Raw genomic sequence first — 25,514 nt, 5'->3', positions numbered from 1 at the left:
GATTCTATATCTTCGTTGTAAACAATGCTGCCTTCAGTGGTTTGTGTGTGTGTGTGTGTGTTTTAAGAGGGTGGGGAGCGGAGGAGGGAGAGAGAATTTCAAGCAGGCTCTACACCCATCGTGGAGCCCAACAGGGGGCTCAATTGATCCTACAACCCTGAGATCATGACCTGTGCTAAAATCAAGAGTCAGATGCTTAACCAACTGAGCCAACCAGGTGCCCCACCCCCAGTGGTTTTTAAGGGTCAGTGTTAGGTGTCTTTTTAGATCAGAAATCCTGTGTCCTAAAAGAGTACGCTGTTGTCAGGGCTGCTGGGCAACACCTAGATCAGTGGGCCATAATGACAAGTATACAGACATGTCCCTACGACATGTGTCAGGGGCTTCTGACTGCTGAGACTCATGTTGGACAGAAAGCCAGGGTGACAGCAGCCGTAGTAGGAGGCAGGGATTTGGGAAGGTTCCCGGCAGTCCAGATGTGCTTTCCCAGGCCCGTCTCTTGGTCCTCATATTCCCTTATCCTCTTCTTTCTCTACACCTGTCTCTCTCTGTCCTTTCTGTCCTTTCTTTTCTATGACTCTTAGCTAGTATTTGATATAGAACTTAAATATTATTTTTACTCATTATATTATTTTATTTTTCAATATTTAGTGAAAATAATGGAATGTTTAATAGTTCTCCCTAAAACAAACCTGAAAACATGATATTAAATCTTTTACTTCTATAGCGGTGATAGGTATATTTTAACACAATAGGAAAACTACTTCTTTTTACTACATCAGAAATACATTAGTGTTTTGAATTCTTTTCTAACTTCATTAGAATCAGGATGATTTGACCTTTTGAGCGTCACTGATTTCAGAGCATACAAAATAAAATTTAATGTTTTTTCTTTAGTTTAGAAAATGATTAATACCTAAAGGAAAAAATGCTTTTAAAAAGCAGTTAATTCGGGGCACCTAGGTGTCTCAGTCAGTTGAGTGTCTGCCTTTGGCTCAGGTCATTGATCCCAGGGTCCTGGGATTAAGCCCCGCATTGGGCTCCCTGCTCAGCGGGGACCCTGCTCCTCTCTCTCCCTCTGCTGTTCCCCCTGCTTGTGTGTGCACCCTCCCTCCCTCTCTCTCTCTGTCAAATAAAATCTTTAAAAAATAAATAAAATAGGGACGCCTGGGTGGCTCAGTCAGTTAAGCGTCTGCCTTCAGCTCAGGTCATGATCCCAGGGTCCTGGGATCGAGTTCCACATCGAGCTCCTTGCTGAGCAAGGAGCCTGCTTCTCCCTCTGCCTGCCTCTGTCTCTCTCTCTCTGATAAATAAATAAAATCTTAAAAAATAAATAAAATTAAAACATAATTCAACTCTTATTTAATAAAAACTGCATTTAACTGAGTGATAGATGCTATTCTAAGCACTATTTCAAGTATTAACTACTTCAATTCATTTACTCTTTGTAGGAACCTCAGAGGTAGATACTGTTAGGATTCTCATTTACAGATGAGGAAACCGGGACATGAGAGAGGCCAGGGCCACATAACCGGAAGTAGAATAGGAACTTGAGAGTCACAGTGCTCTTTTTGTGTTCATCCTTTAAATTAGTCCTGAAAAAAAGGGATAACAATTGTCAAGAAAAAAGGCAAGGGAAAGGATATGATGTTTATAACTGTTCAAATGGTATCCAACCATTTTTATAATGTTTAAAGTAACTGAAGAGGATGGCTTTGGTGGAAATACCTTCTTGGCAGTAATTACAGTGAAACAAGTTGTGATTGCTATAGTTAAAAAAAAAAAGATTATCCCTTATCATTCTGAAATTGTATTGCTCTGGTAGGTACTTTATATGGGACTTTTATGGAAACTATATTTGAAATACTGTGATATTGCCGGTCTTGTTCTGGTCTGAATATGTTTGTTAACATATCAGACTTTTAATTCTTATTTTTTATTATTGGGGGATGTTACTTTTAATTAGGTACCATGATTAGATTAATTTTAATTATGTGAAAGTTATTTATATGTGTGTTTTAATCTTGTTTCTTTTTTAAGGCAATACATCCCCTTCTTTATGGCTGAAGGATATTCTCAAGAACAAAGATACTTCCTTTCTCATAAACATATTTGAGGGGGGAGGAGGAGACTGTGATCGGCTGTCAGGCATCCTTGCTCAGCCCACCCTCTTCCATCTGCAAGGGTCGTTCAGCCTGAGAGCTGCCCTGCAGTGGATGGACATGCTTCTGGCGGCTCTGGAGTGCTACAACACATTCATTGAAGAGAAAACCCTTGAAGCATCTGAGATCCTGGGTAGGTAAAACCTACACCCCCAGTTAACTGTGGCCCAGTTCTACCTGGAGTCATTCTGCGCAAAAGAGCAATGGGGTGTTTGACTAGACAGGCACCACTGTCTCAGAATCCCAGAAACAAAGGCGATAGCAGGGAGCATTAATTTAGTACTTGCATTCTTGAAGCTCACAGTGAGGGCAGGGTTCTGGTGTATATGACAGCACTGAGGCTACAGAAACCTGCCCAGTCTGTACTTCTGTGCCCTGTTTACAGGTTCTTGATGATCCTTTTATCAAATAACCTTTTGAGGTTTTCATTTGCACATAACACATTAAAAGAGTTCTTCCTGGGTGTCTGGCTGGCCCAGTTGATAGAGCATGCAATTCTTTTTTTTTCTTTTTTTTAGAGAGAGTGTGCAAGCAGGGTGGGGAGGGGTAGAGAAGCAGAGAGAGAGGCGGAGGGAGGGAGAGAAAGAATCTTAAGTAGGCTCCACGCTCAGTGTGGAGCTGGATGCAGGGCTTGATCTCATGACCCTAAGAACAAAATCAGGAGTTGGAAGCTTAACTGAGTCACTCAGGCACCCGGAGCATGCAACTCTTGATCTCAGGGTTGTAAGTTCCAGCCCCACGTTGGGGTGTAGAGATTACTTAAAAGAATAAAATCTTAAAAAAAAAATGTTTATGGGGGCACTTGGATGGTGCAGTCGGTTAAGCAGCTGACTCTTGGCTTTGGCTCAGGTCTGATCTCACAGTCCTGAGATCGAGCCCTACATTGGGCTCCATGCTCAGCACTGAGTCCGCTTCACATCCTCTGCCCCTCCTGCTAATGTTCTCTATCTCTCTCTCCCTCTCTCAAATAAATAAATAAATCCTTAAATGTTTATGAAATAAATGAATTCTTCCTGACATGAGGCTCTGTGATCTTATTCCATGGTTTTTGAGTAGCATGTCTTTATTTTTCTTACATTTTCCTATTCCTTAGTGTTTTTATTGTAGCATGATGATAATAGTGTTGTTTACAGAGGATAGAATGCAGGGTGGAGTGTTTTGTGTGCTCCTTAGCCCTTGCTGGGAAGAAGGAGATGGGAGGCTCCATCCTTCTAGTGACCTAAATGGGACCTCAGAAGGCGGGAGATGGCTCCTGGGAGGTGGGTCTCTCCCAGAATAGAGTACCCGGGAGCAGAACATAGCTGAGAGGTAAGTTGCTCTGGGCTTCGAGGTTCTCTGAGCAAACTATTTTAGTCTTCAGGGGTTTCACCTAAATCCTCTCTCATGGGCTGAACATCCAACTTACCACTCAGACATGTCCTGTTATTTAAATGATTTTCAGTGTAGACAGAGCATCCATTCTGGTGGTGGCTGACTAAAGGAACTACAAATCTCTAATTCTGTCAGAGCTGAAGTCTGTATTTCAGGAATTTGGGAGAAAGAACCAGGCTGTCTTGTCTTCCTTCTAGCTTGAGGAAGTCGGAGCCAGACATGGTGGGGAGTGTGAAATTTGGGTGCGTACACACATGCTGGGGTTCAGGGAAACAGATTCTATGCTTTTGAGATCTGACTCTCTAGCATGGGATTCTGCATGATTCTAGTATGGGATTTTAGAAGGATAGGTCAGATAAGTTCTGAAACTTTAAAAACAGCAATAGTATAGCTGTTCACTTACAAACAGTACCTTAAATTTGTTGTTTTAAGAGATCTATATCATTTTGAAATTTTCTTTTTTTTTTTTTTTTTAAGATTTTATTTATTTGACAGAGAGAGATACAGCGAGAGAGGGAGCACAAGCAGGAGGAGTGGGAGAGGGAGAAGCAGGCCTCTCGCGGAGCGGGGAGCCTGATGCAGGGCTTGATCCCAGGACCCTGAGATCATGACCTGAGCTGAAGGCAGACGCTTAATGACTGAGCCACCCAGGCGCCCCTCATTTTGAAAATTTCAACAAGGAAAAAAAGCATAGGAAATATGTCAGCCCCTCTCCCCTAATTGCATTACCTAGTGACAAACACTAAGACAGTATAGTCTTTACTTTTCTAAACTTTTTCTATACATATAATATATATTTTAATTTTTATTTTATAACTTAATGCAATTATTGCATGCTTTACTGTAATTTGCTTTTTAAAAAGAAACTTAACTTTTAAAGAGAAACTTAACCTATTGGATGTCTTTTTAGGTCAGTAAATATACCTTGAGCTAATTTAAATGAGCACATATTACTAAATTAAGTGAATGTGTCACAATTAAGCAGTCTTCAAACTGTTTTATTCATTTACCTTGTGAGGAGTGGGGAACATTAAAAACAATGTACCTTCTTTCAAACTTGACAAAAAATTCCCCGTTGCTTTCAGTTGTAATTTCTGGTGTATCATAAATGTGGGTATTTTAACATAAAACTGTTAGCATTATTTAAAAAATGTATTCAGTGGAGCCTAAGTACTGTAGAGGTTTTTTTATTTAACATCAACAGCCTTAACAGTTCCTTTACTGGAAATTTTGCAAAGTTCCTGAATTATTCTTACCATTCTATACCCTTAACATTTTTTTTATTCTAAGTCTTCTGTGTTTTTATGCTTATGTTTTTACTCATAACTCTTTGTCTTTGCAACAAAATGGTCTACATGTTACAGGTTTCTTCTGTGTTGCATTATCATTGCATTTGTTATTAGGGCACTTTATGTTTATTACCACTGTAACGAAATAAGCATAGTAAAAATTTTGTTGAATAATTATTACATATAAAAAGTAAAATTATATGGTTAGAATTCTATTTTTGTTTTGTATAGATTTTACTAAAAAATAACTTTTTCACATAAACAAGTGCCATATTTGAGTGGTGCTAAATGAACTTGCTAAAATGCTCATTTTTTTCCACATTTAGCATATCTGTGATTGGAATGTGTCATACAGCCCCTGGTCTGTTGGATTCAAGGATATTTGGTGTTTGAAAATGAAATTCTTAATATTTTTCTCTCATTTCTTTGAATACATAGTGATCTGTCATCAAAATTATTTTTAATGCTCTGTCGAGTTGGCAATTTGATGAACTTAAATTTTATGGAAACAAAGAATTAGAAACCCTCAGACTTACAAAAGCATTTCTTTTTTTTTTTCTTTTAGATATTTATTTATTTGAGAGAGAGAGCATGAGCGGGAGGAGGAACAGAGGGAGAGGGAGGAGCAGACTGCTTGCTAAGCAGGCAGCCTGATATGGGGCTCGATCCCAGGACTCTGGGATCATGACCTGAGCCGAAGGCAGACGCTTAACCTACTGAGCCACCCAGGCACCTCTATAAAAGCATTACTTACTCAGTCATTACCTTTACTCTTTCAACATGTATACCGCTTTTTAAGACTGTCCCTTTGTTTGGGAGGTCTTGACTCTCTGGTACAAAACTACAGTAAGACTAAGTAGAGGAGAAAGTTGTTTTGTCTTTCTTCCATAAGCAAGACTGGGGTAATCATGAAAGAAGTAGGGATGGGGGGACAGAGAACCAGTACCTTTGTGTTTTTAGACATGTGAGTTTTATGAAAAAGTCTCTTTGGGAGTTGATGCAATTGTTTCCATAAAAAGACCACTGCCAGAATTTGTTTCTCTGTTGCCTCTTTGAAGGACATTTCAGTTGTTTCTGTTTCTTCATTATTAAAAACAAAGCTAAAATGAACATCCATATAAACACATCTTTACAATTCTGCCATTATTTCATTTGGATAAAATTTCAATGCTGGATCAAAGCATATGAGCTTTTTTAACATTTGATAGAAATTGGTGTGCATATTTTTTAAAGCTTTTTTGAATTTTGACTAAAAGTATATCATGCCTATTTACATTAATCATAGTGGAGTTAGAAGAAAGCATATGTTAATAATTCAGTATAATTTTTTTTAGGTACTGAAACACAGTCTTCACTTTGGAAAGCGGTGGCTTTCTTTTTAGAAAACATTGCTATGCATGATATTATGGCAGCAGAAAAGTGCTTTGGCACTGGGGCAACAGGTCACAGACCCAGCCCGCAAGAGGGAGAAAGATATAATTACAGCAAATGCACAATTGTGGTCCGGATTATGGAATTTACCACAACGCTGCTCAGCATCTCCCCAGAAGGCTGGAAGGTAGGTCACTCCTGGTGCTCTTAGTTTGAGGTCAGTACTTGGCACTGGAAAAATATTTTCTAGTACCTATTAAAAGTGGTTTTGGTTTTCTTAGAACTTTCCATTGCTATAGGAGTTATGTGTTTTTGAAAGTAATAAAATTCTTCATGTACATCAGATTCTTATTGTGTGAATAAAATACAAAATAGTTTTTCTAAATGTTTTATTGGATATTGCATTTTATGCTATGATCAAACGTTTGCGTTAGGAAACATGCATTAACAAATATTTGTAAATGTCTGTGAGGCTTATTATATAAACAAAGTCCAGTCGGTGTATCCATTTAATACATACTAAGTGTCTACTCTAAACCCGGGGCCATAAAACTATGGTCCACAGGCCAAATCCCACCTGCTGCCTGCTATTGTAAGGAAGGTTTCATTGGAACTTGTCTAAGCCCATTTGTCCATGTATTGTCTGTGGCTGCTTTCACATTATAATGGCAGTTAGTTCAGCAGCTGCAGCAGAGACCATAGGGCCCACAAAGCCTAAAATATTTATTTTCCAACCCTTTACAGAGAAAGTTTGCCAACTCCTGCCCTAGCCGGCAAAAATTCCCAGCTTCATGGACCTTACACTAGTGAAAATTTAAGTGCTGACTAATGGATGTGGTTTTTTTTTTTTTTTTTTTTTTCCCCCAAATCATCTTTTACAGCTCCTTGAGAAGGATTTATGTAATAACAAAAACCTTATGAAACTCTTGGTGAAAACCCTATGTGAGCCCTCGAGCATAGGTTTCAATATTGGTGATGTCCTAGTTATGAATCATCTTCCTGATGTTTGTGTAAGCCTGATGAAAGCACTAAAGAAGTCCCCATACAAAGACACCCTTGAGATGTACCTCAAGGAAAAAATAACAGCACAGAGGTGGGCATTCAGATCATGCTTGGGATCAGTGTTGTGTTGGAATTTAAGGTTGTAACATACTTTGGCAGCTGTGTGTGTTTCTGCTATAGCCCCATTTCCTAAAGTAAAGGATCTCATCAGTTGTTTGATTTTCATGCTTTCCCTGTACCTTATGGTAAGCAAGCCTCTGATGTGGCTTAGCCCCATGTTGATTTCCACGGTTGGATTAGCTCATGGGCCCTGTGTTCATTGTTAACCCATGTTTGCTTTCCAGGGTCATGTAATGAATTTGAGTGTCAAGTAATCAGTAAACACATGTATAACAGAACACACATAGTTTTTCAGTGTATCCTGCTAGTTTAGTGAGATTAATACTCCTCTTGTTTCTTTTTGTTTTTCTTACATGGCAGCATTGAGGAGCTCTGTGCTGTTGACCTGTATGGCCCTGATGCGTATGTGGATAGGGCCAAGCTGGCGTCTGTCGTGTCAGCTTGTAGACAACTTCACAAGGCTGGTTTTTTGCATGTTGTATTACCATCTCAGGTAACCACAGCCAATCTGTTTTTACATTTCTCTTAGCTTTATTAAGCTAATTAGTCCATTTATTTATATATATGTTTTAAACATCCTTTATGTATGGAATATGCTGAAGTGGGTGTTATAGAATTACTTGTGCCAGACATGTGTTAACTTAGAATATAAATATAAAAATTTATAAATATAAAATAAAATGAAGGACATTTATATTTCCAACAGGCTTTTGAAGAACTTTAGGGACGAACTGCTATCGTGCCTTTGTGGGTAGGCAATATAAATGAAAAAATATAGCATAGAAAGCAAAGTTGAGTGAAGATTTTCCTGACAATTAGAATGCAATCAGTGTTAATGAACACGGATTTTTTTTAATTCATGAAAGGTTTGAAATTGTGTTTCTATAAAATATCTTATTGCTGGATGTTTCAGTGTTGACTTTATTTTAGTCTGCAGATCAGCATCATTCTGTTGGCACAGAACTTCTTTCCCTGGTTTATAAAAGCATTGCACCTGGAGATGAACGAGAGTATTTTCCTTCACTAGACCCCAGTTGTAAGCGATTAGCCAGTGGACTTCTGGAGTTGGCCTTTGCTTTTGGAGGACTGGTAGGAACAGCAGCTACATGCTATGCTATCCTAATGATGTAAATATATAGTTCACTTACAGTGTGTTCCTAAAAACAAGAATTTAGCTGGAATTTAGTAAGTTCTTAGCTAAGCAAGTACTTTAATAGATTTATATGATCTGACTTCCTTTCTAAAAGGTTTTTTTTTAATAAAAGAAATAGGACAATATTCTTCTTAAATTGGGGTTTTGTCTATTGCACTTTGTTTCCAAAAAGACTTTATAAGGCAGAGAACATTTTGTGAATATAAAGCTGAACTGTGTTGACACAGTGGCTTCCTCTTCCCCTATCCTTTGTGATTTTCAGATGGCTGATTTGGGAGCACCCCTGGAGGATAATTCCAGAGGCACCACAGAAAGATATCTTCATGGATTTTCAAACTGTTCAGGGCTGGTCTCACACAGTCTCTGCTGTAGCTGAGATCTGCTAGCCAGTCCTTTGTGTTCATTCCTTCTACCTGTCTTCCCTTTCCTGTAGCAGAAAGCTCTTCTTTGCCCATTTGTTCACTTAATATAAACAAATCACGTGTTTAAATGGTCTAAAAATGCCCTTACTAGCCTCTCCCCTCAAGAGCAACAACAACAAGATTTTCTGGAAATTTGGGAGAAACATGAGTCAAGGAAGATTTCTTTCCCAAAATGAAACCTAGAAAATGCAAGCTTGTTGAAATGTATACAATTCAAACTTGAACCCAGGCCTTCAAATACCAGGTTCTCTTTAGACCTTACTGTGTGATTTTCCACTTCCAAAGGTAGCAGCTTCCCAGGAGTCTTTCTCTAATGGGTAAAATACATACTCCTGTCATTGTACCTTTCCTTGCTTTTTCAGTGTGAGCACCTTGTGAATCTTCTCCTGGACACAGCAATGTTGTCTAAGCCAGCCCCAGGAGTGTCCCAGAGAAACATGGTCAGCTTCTCTCACGGAGAGTATTTTTATAGCTTGTTCTCAGAGACAATCAACACTGAATTATTGAAAAATCTAGATCTTGCTGTATTGGAGCTCATGAAATCATCTGTGGATAATCCCAAAATGGTAATGAATTTTTTTTTATTTTTACTTTTTTTTTACTTGTAGCAAGAATTACCATCAGACTCCACTCATTGGGCCAGAGACCCTTGTGGTGTTAGCCAGAGATTTGCCCCCCACGTCATACACTACCTACACTTGTGAGTTCATTGTGAAATTTTTACTTAAGTGAAATATGTTTTCTTATATAATGCCTATAAAAAGATTGCCATATTCTTGAAAAATGTCTAAACAAAACAGTTTCTCTTCCCGGAAGGTTTAAAGCTCTTGCCAATGTTTGAAAACAAAATCAAAGGAAAGAAAACCCAGCTTTAATGAACATTTAATAATGTTAAGTGGACATTGAAACAGTGATTATTTTTTTTAATCTCTCACTCCCTCAGAATCTCTAGGCCGAATATTACAAGGCACAGCTATGTAGTATAAACTTTTGTGAAGAAGTGGTTTTGGATCTCATAAGCCTGTCATGAGGCCTGAGCCTGCCTTTGTTTTTGCACCAGCTGCCAGCTGGTTTTGTGCACTCCGGTGCTTTCTGTAGTCATGGTCCTTTCACAGGTTGGTACAGAGAGTCATTATTTCCTGTGTGCTCCTGCTGTAGCCCACTTTGCCCCCTCACGTTGAACCTTGGATCTCAGTATTTAATACATAGTTGACTTTGGTTTGCTAAACTTGTAAAATTTTGAAATTTAACCCAGTCTGTAGATGGTCAGGAGCTGGGAACTATTGGGAATGACCATTTTAAGGGAGAATGCATAATTTCCTACTGAGTTAAGCTTTTATTCCAAACAGTGCTTGTTGTCTGTCGTAGGGGAGTATTTTGTGGCAGGTTGTACTAGGTTTTTGTATTTAAAGTTAGAAATGAACTTTTAGTAGACCCGTGACACCCAGGAAATAGAACATTATGATCTCTGAAGCTGTTCAGACTTCTGGTGAAGGTAATGGATAAAAACCATACATATTTACTCTACTTTCTCTTCGGTTCCCGCTAAAGTGACAGAAATGGGTCTTTTTCGTTTTCTTTTTGTTTTTAAAGACACATTAAAGGAGGAAAGACAAGAGTGACAGCATTTTGGAAGCTAGAAAGCAAAAAGACAAGTTATAACAGACTTTAGAGTCCAAGAAAACTGCAGTGTAACATAGTGGTGGGGGATGGGCAGCTGATTTGTGCTGCAGAACCCAGACTTTCTGGGGTCTGGTGATGGAGTCCCAGGCCTCCAGAGTACCGGAAGCAGGATGTGAAGGAGAGGCTGAAAAGAGGAGGACTGTGTGAATGTTAGGAACTCAAGGAACTGATCCTTCTGCACTTGAGGACACTGGGGGCAGCCACATCTCTGGAAGGGATAAGTATCTCTGCACTGGGGCACTCTAGGCAGAGTTGAGTGTAAGATACCTTTTCTTTAAATTTTTTTCTTTTTAATTGAAAGACCTATAAAGATAAGAGTCATGTTCTGTATATAAACACCAGTATTTCTTTGAGCAATGACATAGAGTTTGAAATACGTCACACTATATAAAAAACATTTTATTATTCCATAAGTGAGAACTCTTGTTTTGTACTTTGATCTCTCAAGTTTAATGTCACTTCTCCCACTCTTCTGACCTTAGTCTCCCACTAGTATTTTTGAACAACCAAAATATTTCTGGTGTGTGCTGTATTTTTGTATTTTGCCCATTTTTCTTTTGGGGTGAAACTTCTTATTAATTTTTAAGAGATTTTTGTATATTAAGGATAGTAGACCTCTGTCATGTATGCAGAAAGTACTTTTTTCTATTGGCCATTTGTCTTTCAATCTCACTTAGAGTGTTTATTCTATACAGAAATATTTATTATAGTTAAATTTATTAATCTTCTTTTCTATCATTCCTATCTTCCGTGTCATACTTAGAAAGGCCTTCTTCACCCCAGTATTATCGGTCTAAAATCTGCCCATCTTTTCTTCTGTTACTTTCATAGGTTCTTTTTTTAACAAATATAAATAATGCAAAGAGCACACTTGCATATTCTTGAAAGTGAAATTTAGAATTGTTTTTTTGGGTTATCACCCTTTCCACAACATGGTAGGGATTTTAAGTGATAATACACCGAATACTGAGTAAATTTAAACCAAATTGACCTTTTTAAACATAAGCCTACTTCTTCTAAGGTACATATTTCCATTTATTCAACCCTTTACTCATATTCTCAAATTTTTTTTGTCATACTATCATGTAGAATGCTATCATTTTATTCATCTAGTTACTGCACATTTCTTAAGAACATTTCTAGATATTGGATGCTATTCAGTTGTAAATGTAAATGGAACATTTTCCCTTTATATTTTTTTTTTGGAAAGATTTATTTATTTGAAAGAGAGAGAGAGAAAATGAGTGGGGGAGGGCCAAAGGGGGTGGGGGAGAGAGAGAGAGAGAGAGAGAGAGAAGCAGACTCCCTGGCTGAGCATGGAGCCTGACACAGGGCTCAGTCTCATGAACCTGAGATCATGACCTGAGCTGAAATCAAGAGTCAGACTCTTAACTGACCGAGCTACCCAGGCTCCCCACCTTTTTATTTTCTTTTCAAGGATGTGGTAATCAGAAAACTACTGATTTTGTTTATTTTATAACCATTCACATGAATGAATATTCTTTTTCTTTTTTCCAAATTTATGGAGATATAATTGATATATAACATTTTGTAAGTTTTAGGTGTACAACATGCTGATTTGATTTAATCAAATTTGATAATCATACAGAATGATTACTGTGATAAGTTTAATGTTCATCACCTTATATTGATAAAATTTTTTCCATACAATGAGAACTTTTAAGCACATCAGCATTTTTCGGATATGTGATACAGATTGTTAACTTCAGTCACCATGCTGTACATTACATCTCCAGAACTTAATTATCTTATAACTGGAAGTTGTACCTTTGACCACTTTCATTCATTTTGCCCAACTTCACATCCCCTGCCTCTAGCAAGCACCAGTCTGTTCCCTATGAGTTTGATTTTTTAGATTCCATGTATAAATGATACACAGTATTTAACTTTCTCTGTAGGATCCATTTCACTTAGCATAATGTTGTCAGGGTCAAATCTATGTTGTGACAATTGGCAGAATTTTCTTCTTTATAATGGCTGAAAAAACTTCATTGTATATGTATATACCACATCTTCTTTATTCATCTGCTGATGGACACTTAGTTTGTTTCCATGTCTTTGGCTATTGTATATAATGTTGCAATGAACATGGGGATGCAGATATATTTTTTAGATAGTGATCTCCTTTTCTTCAGATAAATACCCAGAAGTGGAATTGCCGGACCATATGGTACTTCTGTTTTTAATTTTTGGAAGGACTGCCACACTGTATTCCATAGTGGCTGCACCAGTTTACACTCCCACTAGCAGTGCACAAGAGTGCCCTTTTCTTCACATCCTCACCAACACTTTTGTCTTTTTGATGCTAGTTGTTCTTACAGGTATGAGATGATACCTCACTATGGTTTTGATTTGCATATTCCTGATGATTAGTGATGTTGAGCATTTTCATGTATCTTTTCATGTACCTTTTGACTACCTGTCTTCTTTGGAAAAATGTCTATTCAGTTCCTCTGCCCATTTTTAAATTAGATTGATTTTTTTTGCTGTTGAGTTGTATGAGTCCTTCATATATTTTGGATATTAACCCCTTATCAGATACAAGATTTACAGATATTTTCTGCCATTTTATAGCTTGCCTTTTCATTTTGTTGGTGATTTCTTTTGCTGTGCAGAAACTTTTTAGTTTGATGTAGTTCCACTTGTTTATTTTTACTATTGTAGCCTTTGCTTTTGGTGTGAAATCCAAAAAAACAATCATTGCTAAGACCAATGTCAAGGAGCTTATCCCTTAAGGAATTTTATGGCTTCAGGTCTTAAGTTCAAGTCTTTAATACATTTTGAGTTGATTTTTATGTATGGTGTAAAATAGATTTCAAGTTTCATTCTTTTGCATGTAGCTGTCCGGTTTTCCCAGTACCATTTATTGAAGAGACTATCCTTTCTCCATTGTATATTCTTGGCTTCTTTGTCCTTCATTGTATATTCTTGGCTCCTTGCATGTGTTTATTTCTGGGCTCTCCGTTCTGTTCCATTGATCTGTGTGTCTATTTTTATGCCAATACTGTATTGTTTTGATTACTTTGACATAGCATGAAATCAGGAAGCATAATGCCTCCAGCTTTGTTGTTCTTTCTCAGGATTGCTTTGATTATTCAGGGTCTTTTGTGGTTCCATACAAATTTTAGGATTGCTTGTTCTATTTCTATGAAAAATTCCATTGGAATTTTGATAGGGATTATATTGAATCTGTAGATTGCTTTGGATAATACCAACATTTTGGCAATATTAATTATTCTATTCCATGAGTACAGGGTATCCTTCCATTTATTTGCATCTTCAGTTTTTTTCATCAGTGTCTTCTAGTTTTCATCATACAGGTTTTTAATCTCCTTGGTTTAATTTATTCCTAGGTGTTTTATTCTATTTGATGCAATTGTAAATGGGATTGTTTTCTTAATTTCACTTTCTGATAGTTGGTTATTAGTGTATAGAAATGCAACAGATTTTTGTATATTGATTTTGTGTCCTGCAACTTTACTGAATTTATTGATTCATTTTAATAGTTTTTTGGTGGAGTCTTCAGGGTTTCCTATATATAATATGCCATCTGCAAACAGAGATAGTGTTACTTCTTCCCTTCTGTTTTTGATGCTCTTTCTTTTTCTTGTCTGATTGCTATGGCTAGGACTTCCAATACTATGGTGAATAAAAGTGCTAAGAGTGGACATCCTTTTCTTGTTCCTGACTAGGGAAAAAGCTCTCAATTTTTCACTATCAAGTGTGATGTCAGCTGTGCATTTATCATATATGGCTTTTACTATGTTGAAGTATGTTCCCTCTGTACCCGATTTGTTGAGTTTTATCATGAATGGTTGTTGAATTTTATCAAATGTTTTTTCTGTATCTATTAAGATGATCCTATGATTTTTGTCCTTTATTTTGTTAATGTGGTATATCACGCTAATTGATTTGCAGATGTTGAACCATCCTGGCATCCCTGAAATAAACCCCACTTGATCATGGTATATGATCCTTTTAATGTATTGTTGAATTTGGTATGCTGATGTTTTGTTGAGGAGTTTTGCATCTTTGTTCATCAGAGATATTTTCCTGTAATTTTCTTGTAGTTTCCTTGTCTGGTTTTGGTATCAGGATAATGCTGGCCTCATGGAATGAGTGTGGAAGTGTTGACTTGTCTTCTAGTTTTTTTAGAAGAATTTGAGGATTGGTCTTAGTTCTTCCTTAAATGTTTGGTAGGATTCACAGTGAAGCTATCTGGTCCTGAACTTTTGTCTGTTGAGAGGTTTTTGATTACTGATTCAACCTCCTTACTATTAATTGGTCTGTTCAAATTATCTCCTCAAGATTCAATCCTGGTAAGTTGTATATTTCTAGGAATTTATCAGTTTTTTTCTAGGTTGTCCAATTTGTTGGTGAATAATTGTTCATAATGGTCTTTTATGATCCTTTGTATATCTTTGGTGTAGAAATACCTTTTTGAAACAAGGAAGTTAAGTGAAAGCCTCCCTGAATTCTGAACTTTGAGGCTTTTAGCTCTCTTCCCCCAGTTTGGCTCCCAGAATATGGTTGGTTAGGTATAATACCTTCAGGCAGGATATCAGAATATTTTGACAAGCCTAAGAGAAAATGAAGATTAAGTGTCATCATTGCCCAGCCAACCTTCACTGATCCTTATTGCCAGTGACCTTGCCACTGCCCAGTACTTTTAGTCAGTATCTCAATATGTGCCAACAGCCAGGGAGCACCAGGCATCGAGGAAATGGATTCTAAAAGGGATAGGCAGGTAAAAAGCTATTTGACACAGAGACTATTCAGTGAAATGGAAATGTAAAGAGAAAAGAACCACAGAAATGAAAGAAGATAGCTTATTGACGAAATAAGAATTGCTACTGAAAAGAACACTGAACAAAAAAGAACATTTGAGAATTAAGCATAGGCATCAGAAATTAAAAAATGAAATGGGTTTGGAAGATAAAATTTAGAAACTCTCCCAGAGAATAAAGTAAAAAGACAAAACAGAAAGTAATAGAGAAAACATGATGAAACTTGGGATCCACTGATAAGGTCCAGCACCAGGACCTCCTCCTCAGGGGGAAGATACGCCCTCAAGAGAATGTCCCAGAAATGAAGGCCTTGAGCTTCCAGATGGGAAAGGGCCATTGAGTATCCAGCACAGTGTATGAAAGCAGCCTCACATGGAGCAAATTTCTTGACAGTTCAGAACCCCAGGGGCTTCACCATGAGAAAAGATTCTAAAAAGTTTCTGCAAGAGAACCTGATTACATTTTAAAGGATCAAGAAATCAGATGCCGTTTGTCTTTGCAACTGCAGAGTGGACACTAGAAGACTGTAAGCCAAATTCCTTTCACAATTCAGCAAAGAAGATTCCAACCTAGAGTTCTGAATCTGGCTAGACTATCAGTCATGTGTGAGAGTTGAATGCAGATGTTTCAGATGTTCCAGATCTCAAAGGAATCTTATCTCCTATGCGCTCTCATCAGTCAGCCAAGAAAGTGGAAAATGTTGGATCTGGGAAGTTGGCTCAAACACAGAGAAGGGGACCATTCTCCTGGAGGGTGCTGAAGTGACACCCAGAGGGCAGTGATCACAGACATTCCAGAGTGGGAGCTATGTTGCCACTGAGATGGAGCTGATAGACTTCCTGATGTGTTTAGATGTCTTGAGGTGACTTCATTAATTGGGGAGAGTTTGATGGCAAATAATGATAGGCACATTGAAAACAGCAAAGAAAGCAGGCAAGTTAATACTTCAGGGAGATCAGAATGTTGTGTAAAAATGATTGCATTGTCATAATGATAAGAATATTGAATATTAATCTAACCAAAATTAGGATTTCATCTACTGGAAAGGTGTTGGGACAGGAAATGTGTGTGTGTGTGCAAGCATGTGTATATGCTTCTGTGCATGTGCCTGTATAACAGAGGAGAGTTAATTCTTCCTCTCATCGAGAATGCTCCCAACTAAGAAAATAAGCAATAGGATGAACATGATTTCATAAAGGAGACCACCTTATGCTTTTGTGGGAAAATTTACATGTTAAGTTTTTCTTCTCAAATTTGAGGAGTTATGAAATAAATAGCTATTACAGAAATAGCATCTTTATTTTCCAAGAATAGCTTTGAACTGAAAGTAGATTTTGTTATATATCCATCAGTCTCGATACTGAGGATTTTTCTTCAAGTACCACACACTTATTTCAGGTAAGCACCGTTCTGAATGGTATGTTAGATCAGAGCTTCAGGGATCGAGCCAGCCAGAAACACCAAGGACTGAAACTTGCGAGTACAATTCTGCACAACTGGAAGAAGTGGGACTCCTGGTGGGCCAAAGATTCTGCTCCTGAAAGTAAAACAGCAGTGCTGACCTTACTGGCCAAAATTTTGCAGGTACCTTGAGAAACCTTAAAAAGGAAGTTGTTTTGGACTCTGTAAGTTTTATCTTTAAAAATGTGATGGAGATTTCTTAAGAAGCTCATTGCTTTGATAAGTAAAAAAATATTTTCACTGGACATTGGCTGATTACCTTACATTTTATACTTTTTCCATTATTATCATTTATATTCATTATCCTTTCCTATACTTTACCTTTTAGTGTCTTTACATGCATTGTCTTAGCCCATAAATTTAAAATATTTCAGAACAAGAATTGTTAAAATATTGTTGAAGCCGAAGAACAAATTTCTAGATTATTTCTGAAATTAAAAAACTTAGAAACTGTGTTAAAGGAAATTAGAGGCATAATACAGAAATGTATCATGTTTTATTTCCTCTCCTTTAGATTGATTCATCTGTATCTTTTAATACAAATCACAGTGCGTTCCCTGAAGTCTTTACAACATATGCTAGTCTACTTGCTGATTCAAAGTTGGGTTTACATTTAAAGGTAAGTGATGAAAAAGATTTTTCTTTCAGATTACATTCTCCATTATTTTCCCATTTTATATTTTTACATATTTGTGATGTTTTCTGTTTTTTATTATGGAAAATTTCACACATACTAAAAAGCAGAGATTACGTGACCCTTGTGTACCTGTCACTCAGCCTCAATAGCCATCTGTCTATGGGCATGTCTGTTTCAACTATGCAGCCACTCCTACCCTTGAAAGATACCCCTGGCATCATGTTATTTGATCTGCACATACTTTTTTATGTCTCTCTAAAAGATAAATATAATCACAATGAGTTTCCCATACTTAGAAGAATTAATATTTGTCTTTTTATATGTGTGGTTCAAATTGGCTTTTTTGAGAATTGCTCTATTAGTGAATGACAGAATTTAAACTATTACTCAGTCATTTTTCTATTAATAACTATATCTTGGTAATTTTTAGAGTCAAGAACTTAATATTATAATTTTAAAGTCCTATAATAATTAGATTTTATGTTCTAATAAAATATGGCCTTAATGAAAGACGTCTTTTTAGTAGACTGTAAGGATATTTCTTTGGAATTTTCTGTTCTGTGGTTAATCAAGTTTCTCATTCCTCAGTATGAGGGAGCCTGGGAACTTTCTTGCCACGCAAGGGAGATGAGAAATACCATCTAGTTTCTTTTACTCTTGTTATAAACTTCTGAATTAGCTCTATGAGAAATATTTATAAATTTTCCCATAGGTTGTTCAGTATGCTCTTTCCACACCAAACTTATCCAGTGTATCTGTATGAGAGTCTGTATTTGTAGAAGGAGAAATCACACAGCATCATCATACAGTGTCCTATTTAATTACATGTATAGCCCTGAGTTGGCCTGCTGGCCTCCAGAGTAGAAGCTGAGATACAGTATTATGTTCAGGTTGGTTTTCAGTGTAATCTAGAAGGTATTCTGAAGTCATTCATTGAATCCACACAATGCTTTATTTGCAAAGCCTTAAGAAAGCAGTAATTTTATTTATTCTATAGGATTCATAAGCCCTGACTGGTGCAGTTTCATTATGTCTGCATTGCTCCCACAGGGTCAGGCTGTAATTCTTCTTCCATTCTTCACCAATCTTACTGGAGGCAGTCTTGAGGACCTTAAGCATGTCCTTGAAAAGCTTATCATTTCTAATTTCCCCATGAAGTCTGAAGAATTTCCCCCGGGAACTCTGCGGTACAATAATTATGTAGACTGCATGAAAAAGGTTAGTTTTTAGTAGTACCAAGTAGTGAAGTTAAAACATTGTATTTCTGTTAAATTTCTTGATGAAAAGAAGTAAGTGAAATATTCAGAGCCAGAGAGGTATTGTAACTTTAAGAATTCAGTTCAATTCATTTTGAAAGCTGGGTAGCTGTGGAGGCAGATGCATGTCTAAATCCTTTGGAATTCATTCCCTCTTGTTTTAAATTGAAATCTTTTATACAGAAAAACATTGTGAAATATTCTATGCATAATGTATAAATTTTGAAAATTAATGCCAAAAAGAGCTAAGAAATAGAATAAAGTAGTGGTTATTTGAGAAACATTTAGTGATTATCACCTATATTATTTAATATATAGATGAGGGTCTCTAAAATACCAGTGGCTTAAACAAGGTGGTAGATTGTTTTTCCGTACAATACTAGATTGTTGTTATTTATAGCAACTATATACAGGTTTCCCCTGCTATCCAGAAGTGGAACATTTCTGTGAAAACTTTTGTAAGCCAAAATGTCATAAAGCAAATAAGCAATTACCATTAATTTGTATGGAAATTTTTTGAGCATTCCCAGAACCAAAAAATATCCTCTCTTAGACTCTTTTGATACCAAAGGACACATCTTGCTAACAGGTGCACAGAATAAATTGAGATAACGCACAGATGCTCAAAGACAACAGTTCAAAGCTATGGTGGCTTGATGCTGAGATGCTGAGTGTAGTTTCTGGGGAAAGAGCTTGGTGGTGCCACTCTCAATGCTCAGGATACATGCTGCCTCTAGCTTGCCAGTCACCTTTCTTGAATGGTGCATTCCTGTAATCAGCAGGTCATTAATGGGGTGACACCATTATGTAGGTGCCATCTAAGCATCCTGTTTCCCAAGCAGTCTGTTACCTAACGGTTAGAGTATCCACAAAGCTTCTACATAGATCTTTGGTACTTTCTCTTAATGTAAATGTGCTAATGTAAATATAAGTACAGTCACTGAACATTTGAGAGAAGCTTCCAACCTTAAAAGATGTAAACCAACAGGAAAAAGGAACTCAGAGGGAACTGAGTCAACAAAGGGAGATGGGAGGTGAGAACATCAAAGAAACTGTGAGAGTAGTTTCAGAGATGAGAGAAGGCATTGTGTCTGTGAAGTAGAACAAATAAGTGCTCTTGGAAATTAAATATATAAAAGCAAAATTTTAAAAAAATTCACAAAACAGAAGATAAAATTGAGGCTATTTCCTAGAAAGTAGAACAAACAAACAGACATCAAGATGGAAAATGGGGGAGTAGAGAACATTAGATGAACAGCCTAGAACAGCTGCTGTGCAGTGAAGATGGTGTGGAAAAGACATGTCTCCAAAATAAAAAAGCCCCCAGAGTACCTGGAATGGTGAAGACAAAAACCTCAGTAAAGTCACATCATCGTGGAATGTCAGAACCTGGAATCAGATCTTTCAGAAGATCCTGCCTGCTGTAAGAGAAAAAACATCTGCAAAACCTTAAAAGAATCAAAACTCAAATATTTAGCAAACGTCATTATATGCCAGGCATTCACTGTAGCTGCAGAAATGGCAAAAATGTTAGCATTTGTTACTTCTCTGTGAAATCCGGTTTTAATTTTCCATTTTGTTATTACTGGTAAGAACAAAACAAAAATAAAGATCCAAGAAAAAATTTTTTTTTCTCTAGTTTCTAGATGCATTGGAATTATCTCAAAGTCCTGTATTGTTGCAGTTGATGACGGAAATTCTTTGTCGGGAACAGCAACATGTTATGGAAGAATTATTTCAATCTACTTTCAAAAATATTGCCAGAAAGTAAGTCATCCTATTCTAGTCTGGGACCGGAGACACCATATACTTTTTATTTCTGTGGGGAATTATCTTCTCTGTTCCAAAAAAAGTTGAGTAGCAATTGCAGTCAACTCTTACAACTCAATTTTATTTTGTTTTTCTTGATGGAGAAAAAAAGACTTACTGTGAAAGTTTCAAACATTTTTTTTATTGTGAAAGTTTCAAACATATGCAAAGCTAAAGGGTAAGCCTGTAACTGAACATCCAGATCAAACACGCATTAAGCACTTTCCAGCCTTATCAACCCTATTTTAGCCTCTTTTTTTTGTGCTGTAGTTACTGAAATAAAGCAGATCCCTGATGCCATGTCATTTCACCTCTAATTCTTTTTTTGTTTCTTTTTAATTTTAGTTAACATACAGTGCGTTATTGGTTTCTGGGGTAGAATTCAGTGATTTATGACTTACAACACCCAGTGCTCATCACAAGTGCCCTCTTTAATAAACATTACCCATCTAGCCCATCCCCCACATTCCTCCATCAACCCTCAGTTTGCTCTCTATTGTTAAGAGTCTCTTATGGTGTGTTTCTCTCTCTCCTTTTTTTCTTTTCCCTCTTCCCATATGTTCATCGGTTTTCTTGGGGTGGGGGCGCAGGCAGACGGAGAAAGAATCTTAAGCAGGCTCCATTGTGGGCTCCATCTCATGACACTGAGATCCTGACCAAAACTGACTCAAGAAGAAATAGAAAATCTGAGTATATCTTTAATCAATAAATAAATAGAATTACTCATTTAAAATCTTACAAAGGAAAGCCCAGATCCAGATAGCTTCCCTGGTGAATTTTCATCAGATATTTAAAGGAGAAATAAGACCAACCCTTCATAAACTTTTCAGAAAATAGAGGAGAAAGGAATACTTCCCAGCTTATCCTGTGAAGCTACTATAGACAGATAACAAAGCCAGACAGAAACATTGCAAGAAACGTATAGACCAATATCCTTCATAAATATAGACACAAAATTTTTCAAAAATATATTAAAAAAAAATTCCAACAACATATATATATTCTACAATATAATCAATTGGGATTTGTCCTAGGAATGCAAAACTAGTTCAGCATCTAAGAATCAGTTAATAGTATATACTATATTAAAAGACTAAAGGACAAAACCACATTATCATTTCAGTAGATACAGATAAATTTTCAATGAGATCCAAAATCCATTCATGATAAAAAGGACAAAGGTCATCTATGGAAAACCAACAGCCAACAAAATTTTTAATAGTAAAAGACTGAATGTTATTCTCCTGTCTATGAACAAGGCAAGGGCATTTGCCCTTTTCAATTCAACATGCAGTTTTGGGGCACCTGGGTGGCTCAGTCAGTTGAACTTCCTGGAGTTCAGAACTGGAGGTTCTAGCCAGTGCAGTCAAGCAAAAGAAAGATATAAAAGGCAACCAAATTGGAAAAAAAAGGAGCAAATTCTTTTTTTTTTTGAGAGAGAGAGAGCATGTGTGCATATGCGGGGGAGTGGGGTGGGATTGAGTGGGCCAGGTGGAATGGGGCGGGGTAGAGAGAGAGAGAGGGAGAGAAGCCCAAGTAGACTCCGAGCTGAGTACAGAGCCTGACTTGGGGCTCAATCCCATGATCCTGAGACCATCACCTAGCCGAGAACAAGAATCGGAAGTTCAACTGACACCCAGGTGCCCCAGAACTCTCTTTATTCACAGATGGCATGAGGTAGAAAATCCTAAAGATCTACAGAAAGCTATTAGAACTAATGAACAATTGTAGAAAATTTGTAGGGTATAGGATCAATGTTAAAAAATCAATTGTTTTTTTTATATATGAGCAGAAAACATTTAGAACTATAAATAGGAATATAATTGCATTCATACTATCACCAAAAAGAACAAAGTACTTAATAAATTTAACAAATGAAGTACAAGACTTGTACACTAAAACTTAGAGCCCATGTTCATGAATTTGAAGATTCAATATTGTTAACATGGCAGTTGTGTAAATTTAATGCAGTCCCTATAACAATTGTAGCAATACATTTTTTGTGTGTGCAGTTTAAAATTTTCATTTTAATTATAACTTACTTAGAATATACTCTCTGAGGATACACAGTGAAAGTTAATTTCTAAAATCCCTTGGTAAATTATTTTTCAATATGTGGTTATTAAACCAATTAGGTATGCTTATTTTAATTAATTTTCAGAAATAGAAATTGTTTATCTTTTGCCTTTTGATCTAATTTTCTTTTTGAAAATGTAAAATATTTACATGATTTGGAAGTCATAACTATATAATGAACTGTATTTAAGAGTCTTGCTTCTGTCCGTGTCCCCTCTCTTATTCCTCCTCATCTCCCTTTTATTCCACCTCATATCTTCTACAGATAACTCCATGTCAGTACATAGAGATCTTCCTCAATCCTTTTTTAATTTAAATAACTGTATAATTATTCACTGTACAGAAATAGCATAGTATTTTAAAGCAGATTCCTACTGGTAGACTTTTGGGTTCAATATTTTGCTATTAAAAATAATAACACAGTGAATAGCCCTATGTATGTGTAATTTTTTTTTGCCTATATATATATTTTTAAATTTTATTTTATTTTACTATGTTAGTAATCATACAGTATATCATTAGTTTTTGATGTAGTGTTCCATGATTCATTGTTTTTCTATAACACCCAGTACTACGTGCAATACATGCCCTCCTTAATACCCATCACCGGGCTCACCCATCCCCCCACCCCCCGCCCCTCTAAAACCCTCAGTTTATTTCTCAGAGTTCATAGTCTTTCTTGGTTCGTCTCCCCCTCTGATTTCAGCCCCTTTCATTTTTCCCTTCCTTCTCCTAATGTCTTTCATGCTATTCCTTACGTTCCACAAATAAGTGAAACCATATAATAATTGACTTTCTCTGCTTGACTTATTTCACTTAACTAATCTCCTCCAGTCCCATCCATGGTGATGTAAAAGTTGGGTATTCATCCTTTCTAATGGCTGAGTAATACTCCATTGTATATATGGACCACATCTTCTTTATCCATTCGTCTGTTGAAGGGCATCTCAGCTTTTTCCACAGTTTGGCTATTGTGGACATTGCTGCTATGAACATTGGACTGCATATGGCCCTTCTTTTCACTACATCTGTGTCTTTGGGGTAAATACCCAGTAGTGCAATTGCTGGGTCATAGGGTAGCTCTATTTTTAATTTTTTGAGGAACCTCCACACAGTTTTCCAAAGTAGCTGTACCAACTTGCATTCCCACCAACAGTGTCAAAGAGGTAACTGCCTATGTTCACCTCTAGGATTTTGATGGATTCCTGTCTCACATTGAAGTCTTTCATTCATTTTGAGTTTATCTTTGTGTATGGTGTTAGAGAATGGTCGAGCTTCATTCTTCTGTATATAGCTGCCCAATTTTCCCAGCACCATTTATTGAAGAGACTGTCTTTTTTCCATTGCTTATTTTTTTCCTGCTTTGTCAAAGATTATTTGACCATAGAGGTGACGGTCCATATCTGGGCTCTCTATTCTGTTCCACTGGTCTATATGACTGTTTTTGTGCCAGTACCATGCTCTCTTGGTGATCACGGCTTTGTAATATAGCTTGAGATCAGACAATGTGATGCCCGCAGCTTTGTTTTTCTTTTACATTTCCTTGGCGATGCGGGGTCTTTTCTGATTCCATACAAATTTTAGGATTCTTTGTTCTAGGACTTTGAAAAATGTCATTGCAATTTTGATCGGAATGGCGTTGAAAGTATAGATTACTTTAGGCAGCATAGATATGTTAATAATGTTTATTCTTCCGATCCATGAGCATGGAATGTTTTTCCATCTTTTTGTGTCTTTTTCAATTTCTTTCATGAGTGTTTTGTAGTTCCTAGAGTATAGATCCTTTACCTCTTTGGTTCGGTTTATTCTGAGGTATCTTATGGTTTTTGGTGCTATTGTAAATGGAATCATTTCTCTAATTTCTCTTTCTACAGTTGCATTGTTAGTGTATAAGAAAACAACTGATTTCTGTGCATTGATTTTATATCCTGCCACATTACTGAATTTGCTGTATGAGTTCTAGTAATTTGGGGGTGGAGTCTTTTGGATTTTCTACATAAAGTATTACGTCATCTGCAAAGAGAGAGAGTTTGACTTCTTTGCCAATTTGAATACCTTTTATTTCTTTTTGTTGTCTGATTGCTGTTGCTAGGACTTCTAGTACTATGTTGAACAATAGTGGTGAGAGCGTGCATCCTTGTCGTGTTCCTGATTTTAAGGGAAAGGCTCTCAGCTTTTCCCCATTGAGGATGATATTTAACTGTAAGTTTTTCATAGATGCATTTTATGGAGTTATGAAATGTTCCCTCTATCCCTATATTCTGAAGTGTTTTACTCAGGAAAGAATGCTGTATTTTGTCAAATGCTTTTTCTGCATCAATTGAGAGGACCACATGGTTCTTCTCTCTCCTCTTATTAATGTGTTCTATCACATTGATTGATTTGCGAATGTTGACCCACCCTTGCATCCCGGGCATAAATCGCACTAGGTCGTGGTGGATGATCCTTTTAATGTATTGTTGAATCCCGTTAGCTAGGATTTTGTTGAGAATTTTGGAATCCATATTCATCAGGGATATCGGACTGAAATTCTCCCTTTTGATGGGCTCTTTGCCTGGTTTGGGGATTAAGGTAATGCTGGCCTCATAGAATGAGTCTGGAAGCTATCCTTCTGTTTCTATTTTTTGAAGCAACTTTAGGAGAGTAGGTATTATTTCTTATTTGAATGTTTGGTAGAATTCCCCAGGGAATCCATCAGGCCTTGGACTCTTGTTTTGGGGAGGTTTTTGATCACCGCTTCAATCTCATTACTGCTTATTGGCCTATTCAGGTTCTCAATTTCTTCTTGTTTCAGTCTTGGTAGTTTATAGGTTTCCAGGAAGGCATCCATTTCTTTTATTTTATTTTATTATGTTATATTAGTCACCATAAATTACATGATTAGTTTTGATGTA

The 25,514-nt window shown here is 36.9% G+C and overlaps 1 protein-coding gene and 1 non-coding gene across 6 annotated transcripts in view; one reads left to right on the top strand and one right to left on the bottom strand.

The window, feature by feature from the left end:
- PRKDC (protein kinase, DNA-activated, catalytic subunit) overlaps positions 1 to 25,514 on the top strand; it is a 243,275-nt gene that overhangs the window by 72,150 nt on the left and 145,611 nt on the right. For 4 of the 5 annotated variants that reach the window (XM_035011118.1, XM_035011117.1, XM_035011116.1 and 1 more), the window contains 10 exons: positions 2,041 to 2,295; positions 6,157 to 6,380; positions 7,075 to 7,286; positions 7,676 to 7,808; positions 8,246 to 8,404; positions 9,253 to 9,456; positions 16,780 to 16,965; positions 17,357 to 17,461; positions 18,530 to 18,697; positions 20,375 to 20,502. In XM_035011118.1, the coding sequence (XP_034867009.1) occupies positions 2,041 to 2,295; positions 6,157 to 6,380; positions 7,075 to 7,286; positions 7,676 to 7,808; positions 8,246 to 8,404; positions 9,253 to 9,456; positions 16,780 to 16,965; positions 17,357 to 17,461; positions 18,530 to 18,697; positions 20,375 to 20,502 (1,774 nt within the window). The remainder of the gene's footprint in view (positions 1 to 2,040; positions 2,296 to 6,156; positions 6,381 to 7,074; positions 7,287 to 7,675; positions 7,809 to 8,245; positions 8,405 to 9,252; positions 9,457 to 16,779; positions 16,966 to 17,356; positions 17,462 to 18,529; positions 18,698 to 20,374; positions 20,503 to 25,514) is intronic. The other variant, XM_035011120.1, reaches the window with a different exon arrangement.
- On the bottom strand, positions 9,491 to 9,642 carry LOC118015472. The gene has a single exon (XR_004680640.1). It is a non-coding gene; the product is annotated as a small nucleolar RNA SNORA62/SNORA6 family (small nucleolar RNA).

The sequence above is a fragment of the Mirounga leonina genome, unplaced genomic scaffold (genome assembly GCF_011800145.1).
Source record: "Mirounga leonina isolate KUSES-001 unplaced genomic scaffold, KU_Mleo_1.0 Mir_165, whole genome shotgun sequence".
Classification (NCBI taxonomy): Eukaryota; Metazoa; Chordata; class Mammalia; order Carnivora; family Phocidae; genus Mirounga; species Mirounga leonina.
This window is presented reverse-complemented; position numbering and strand designations above follow the sequence as displayed.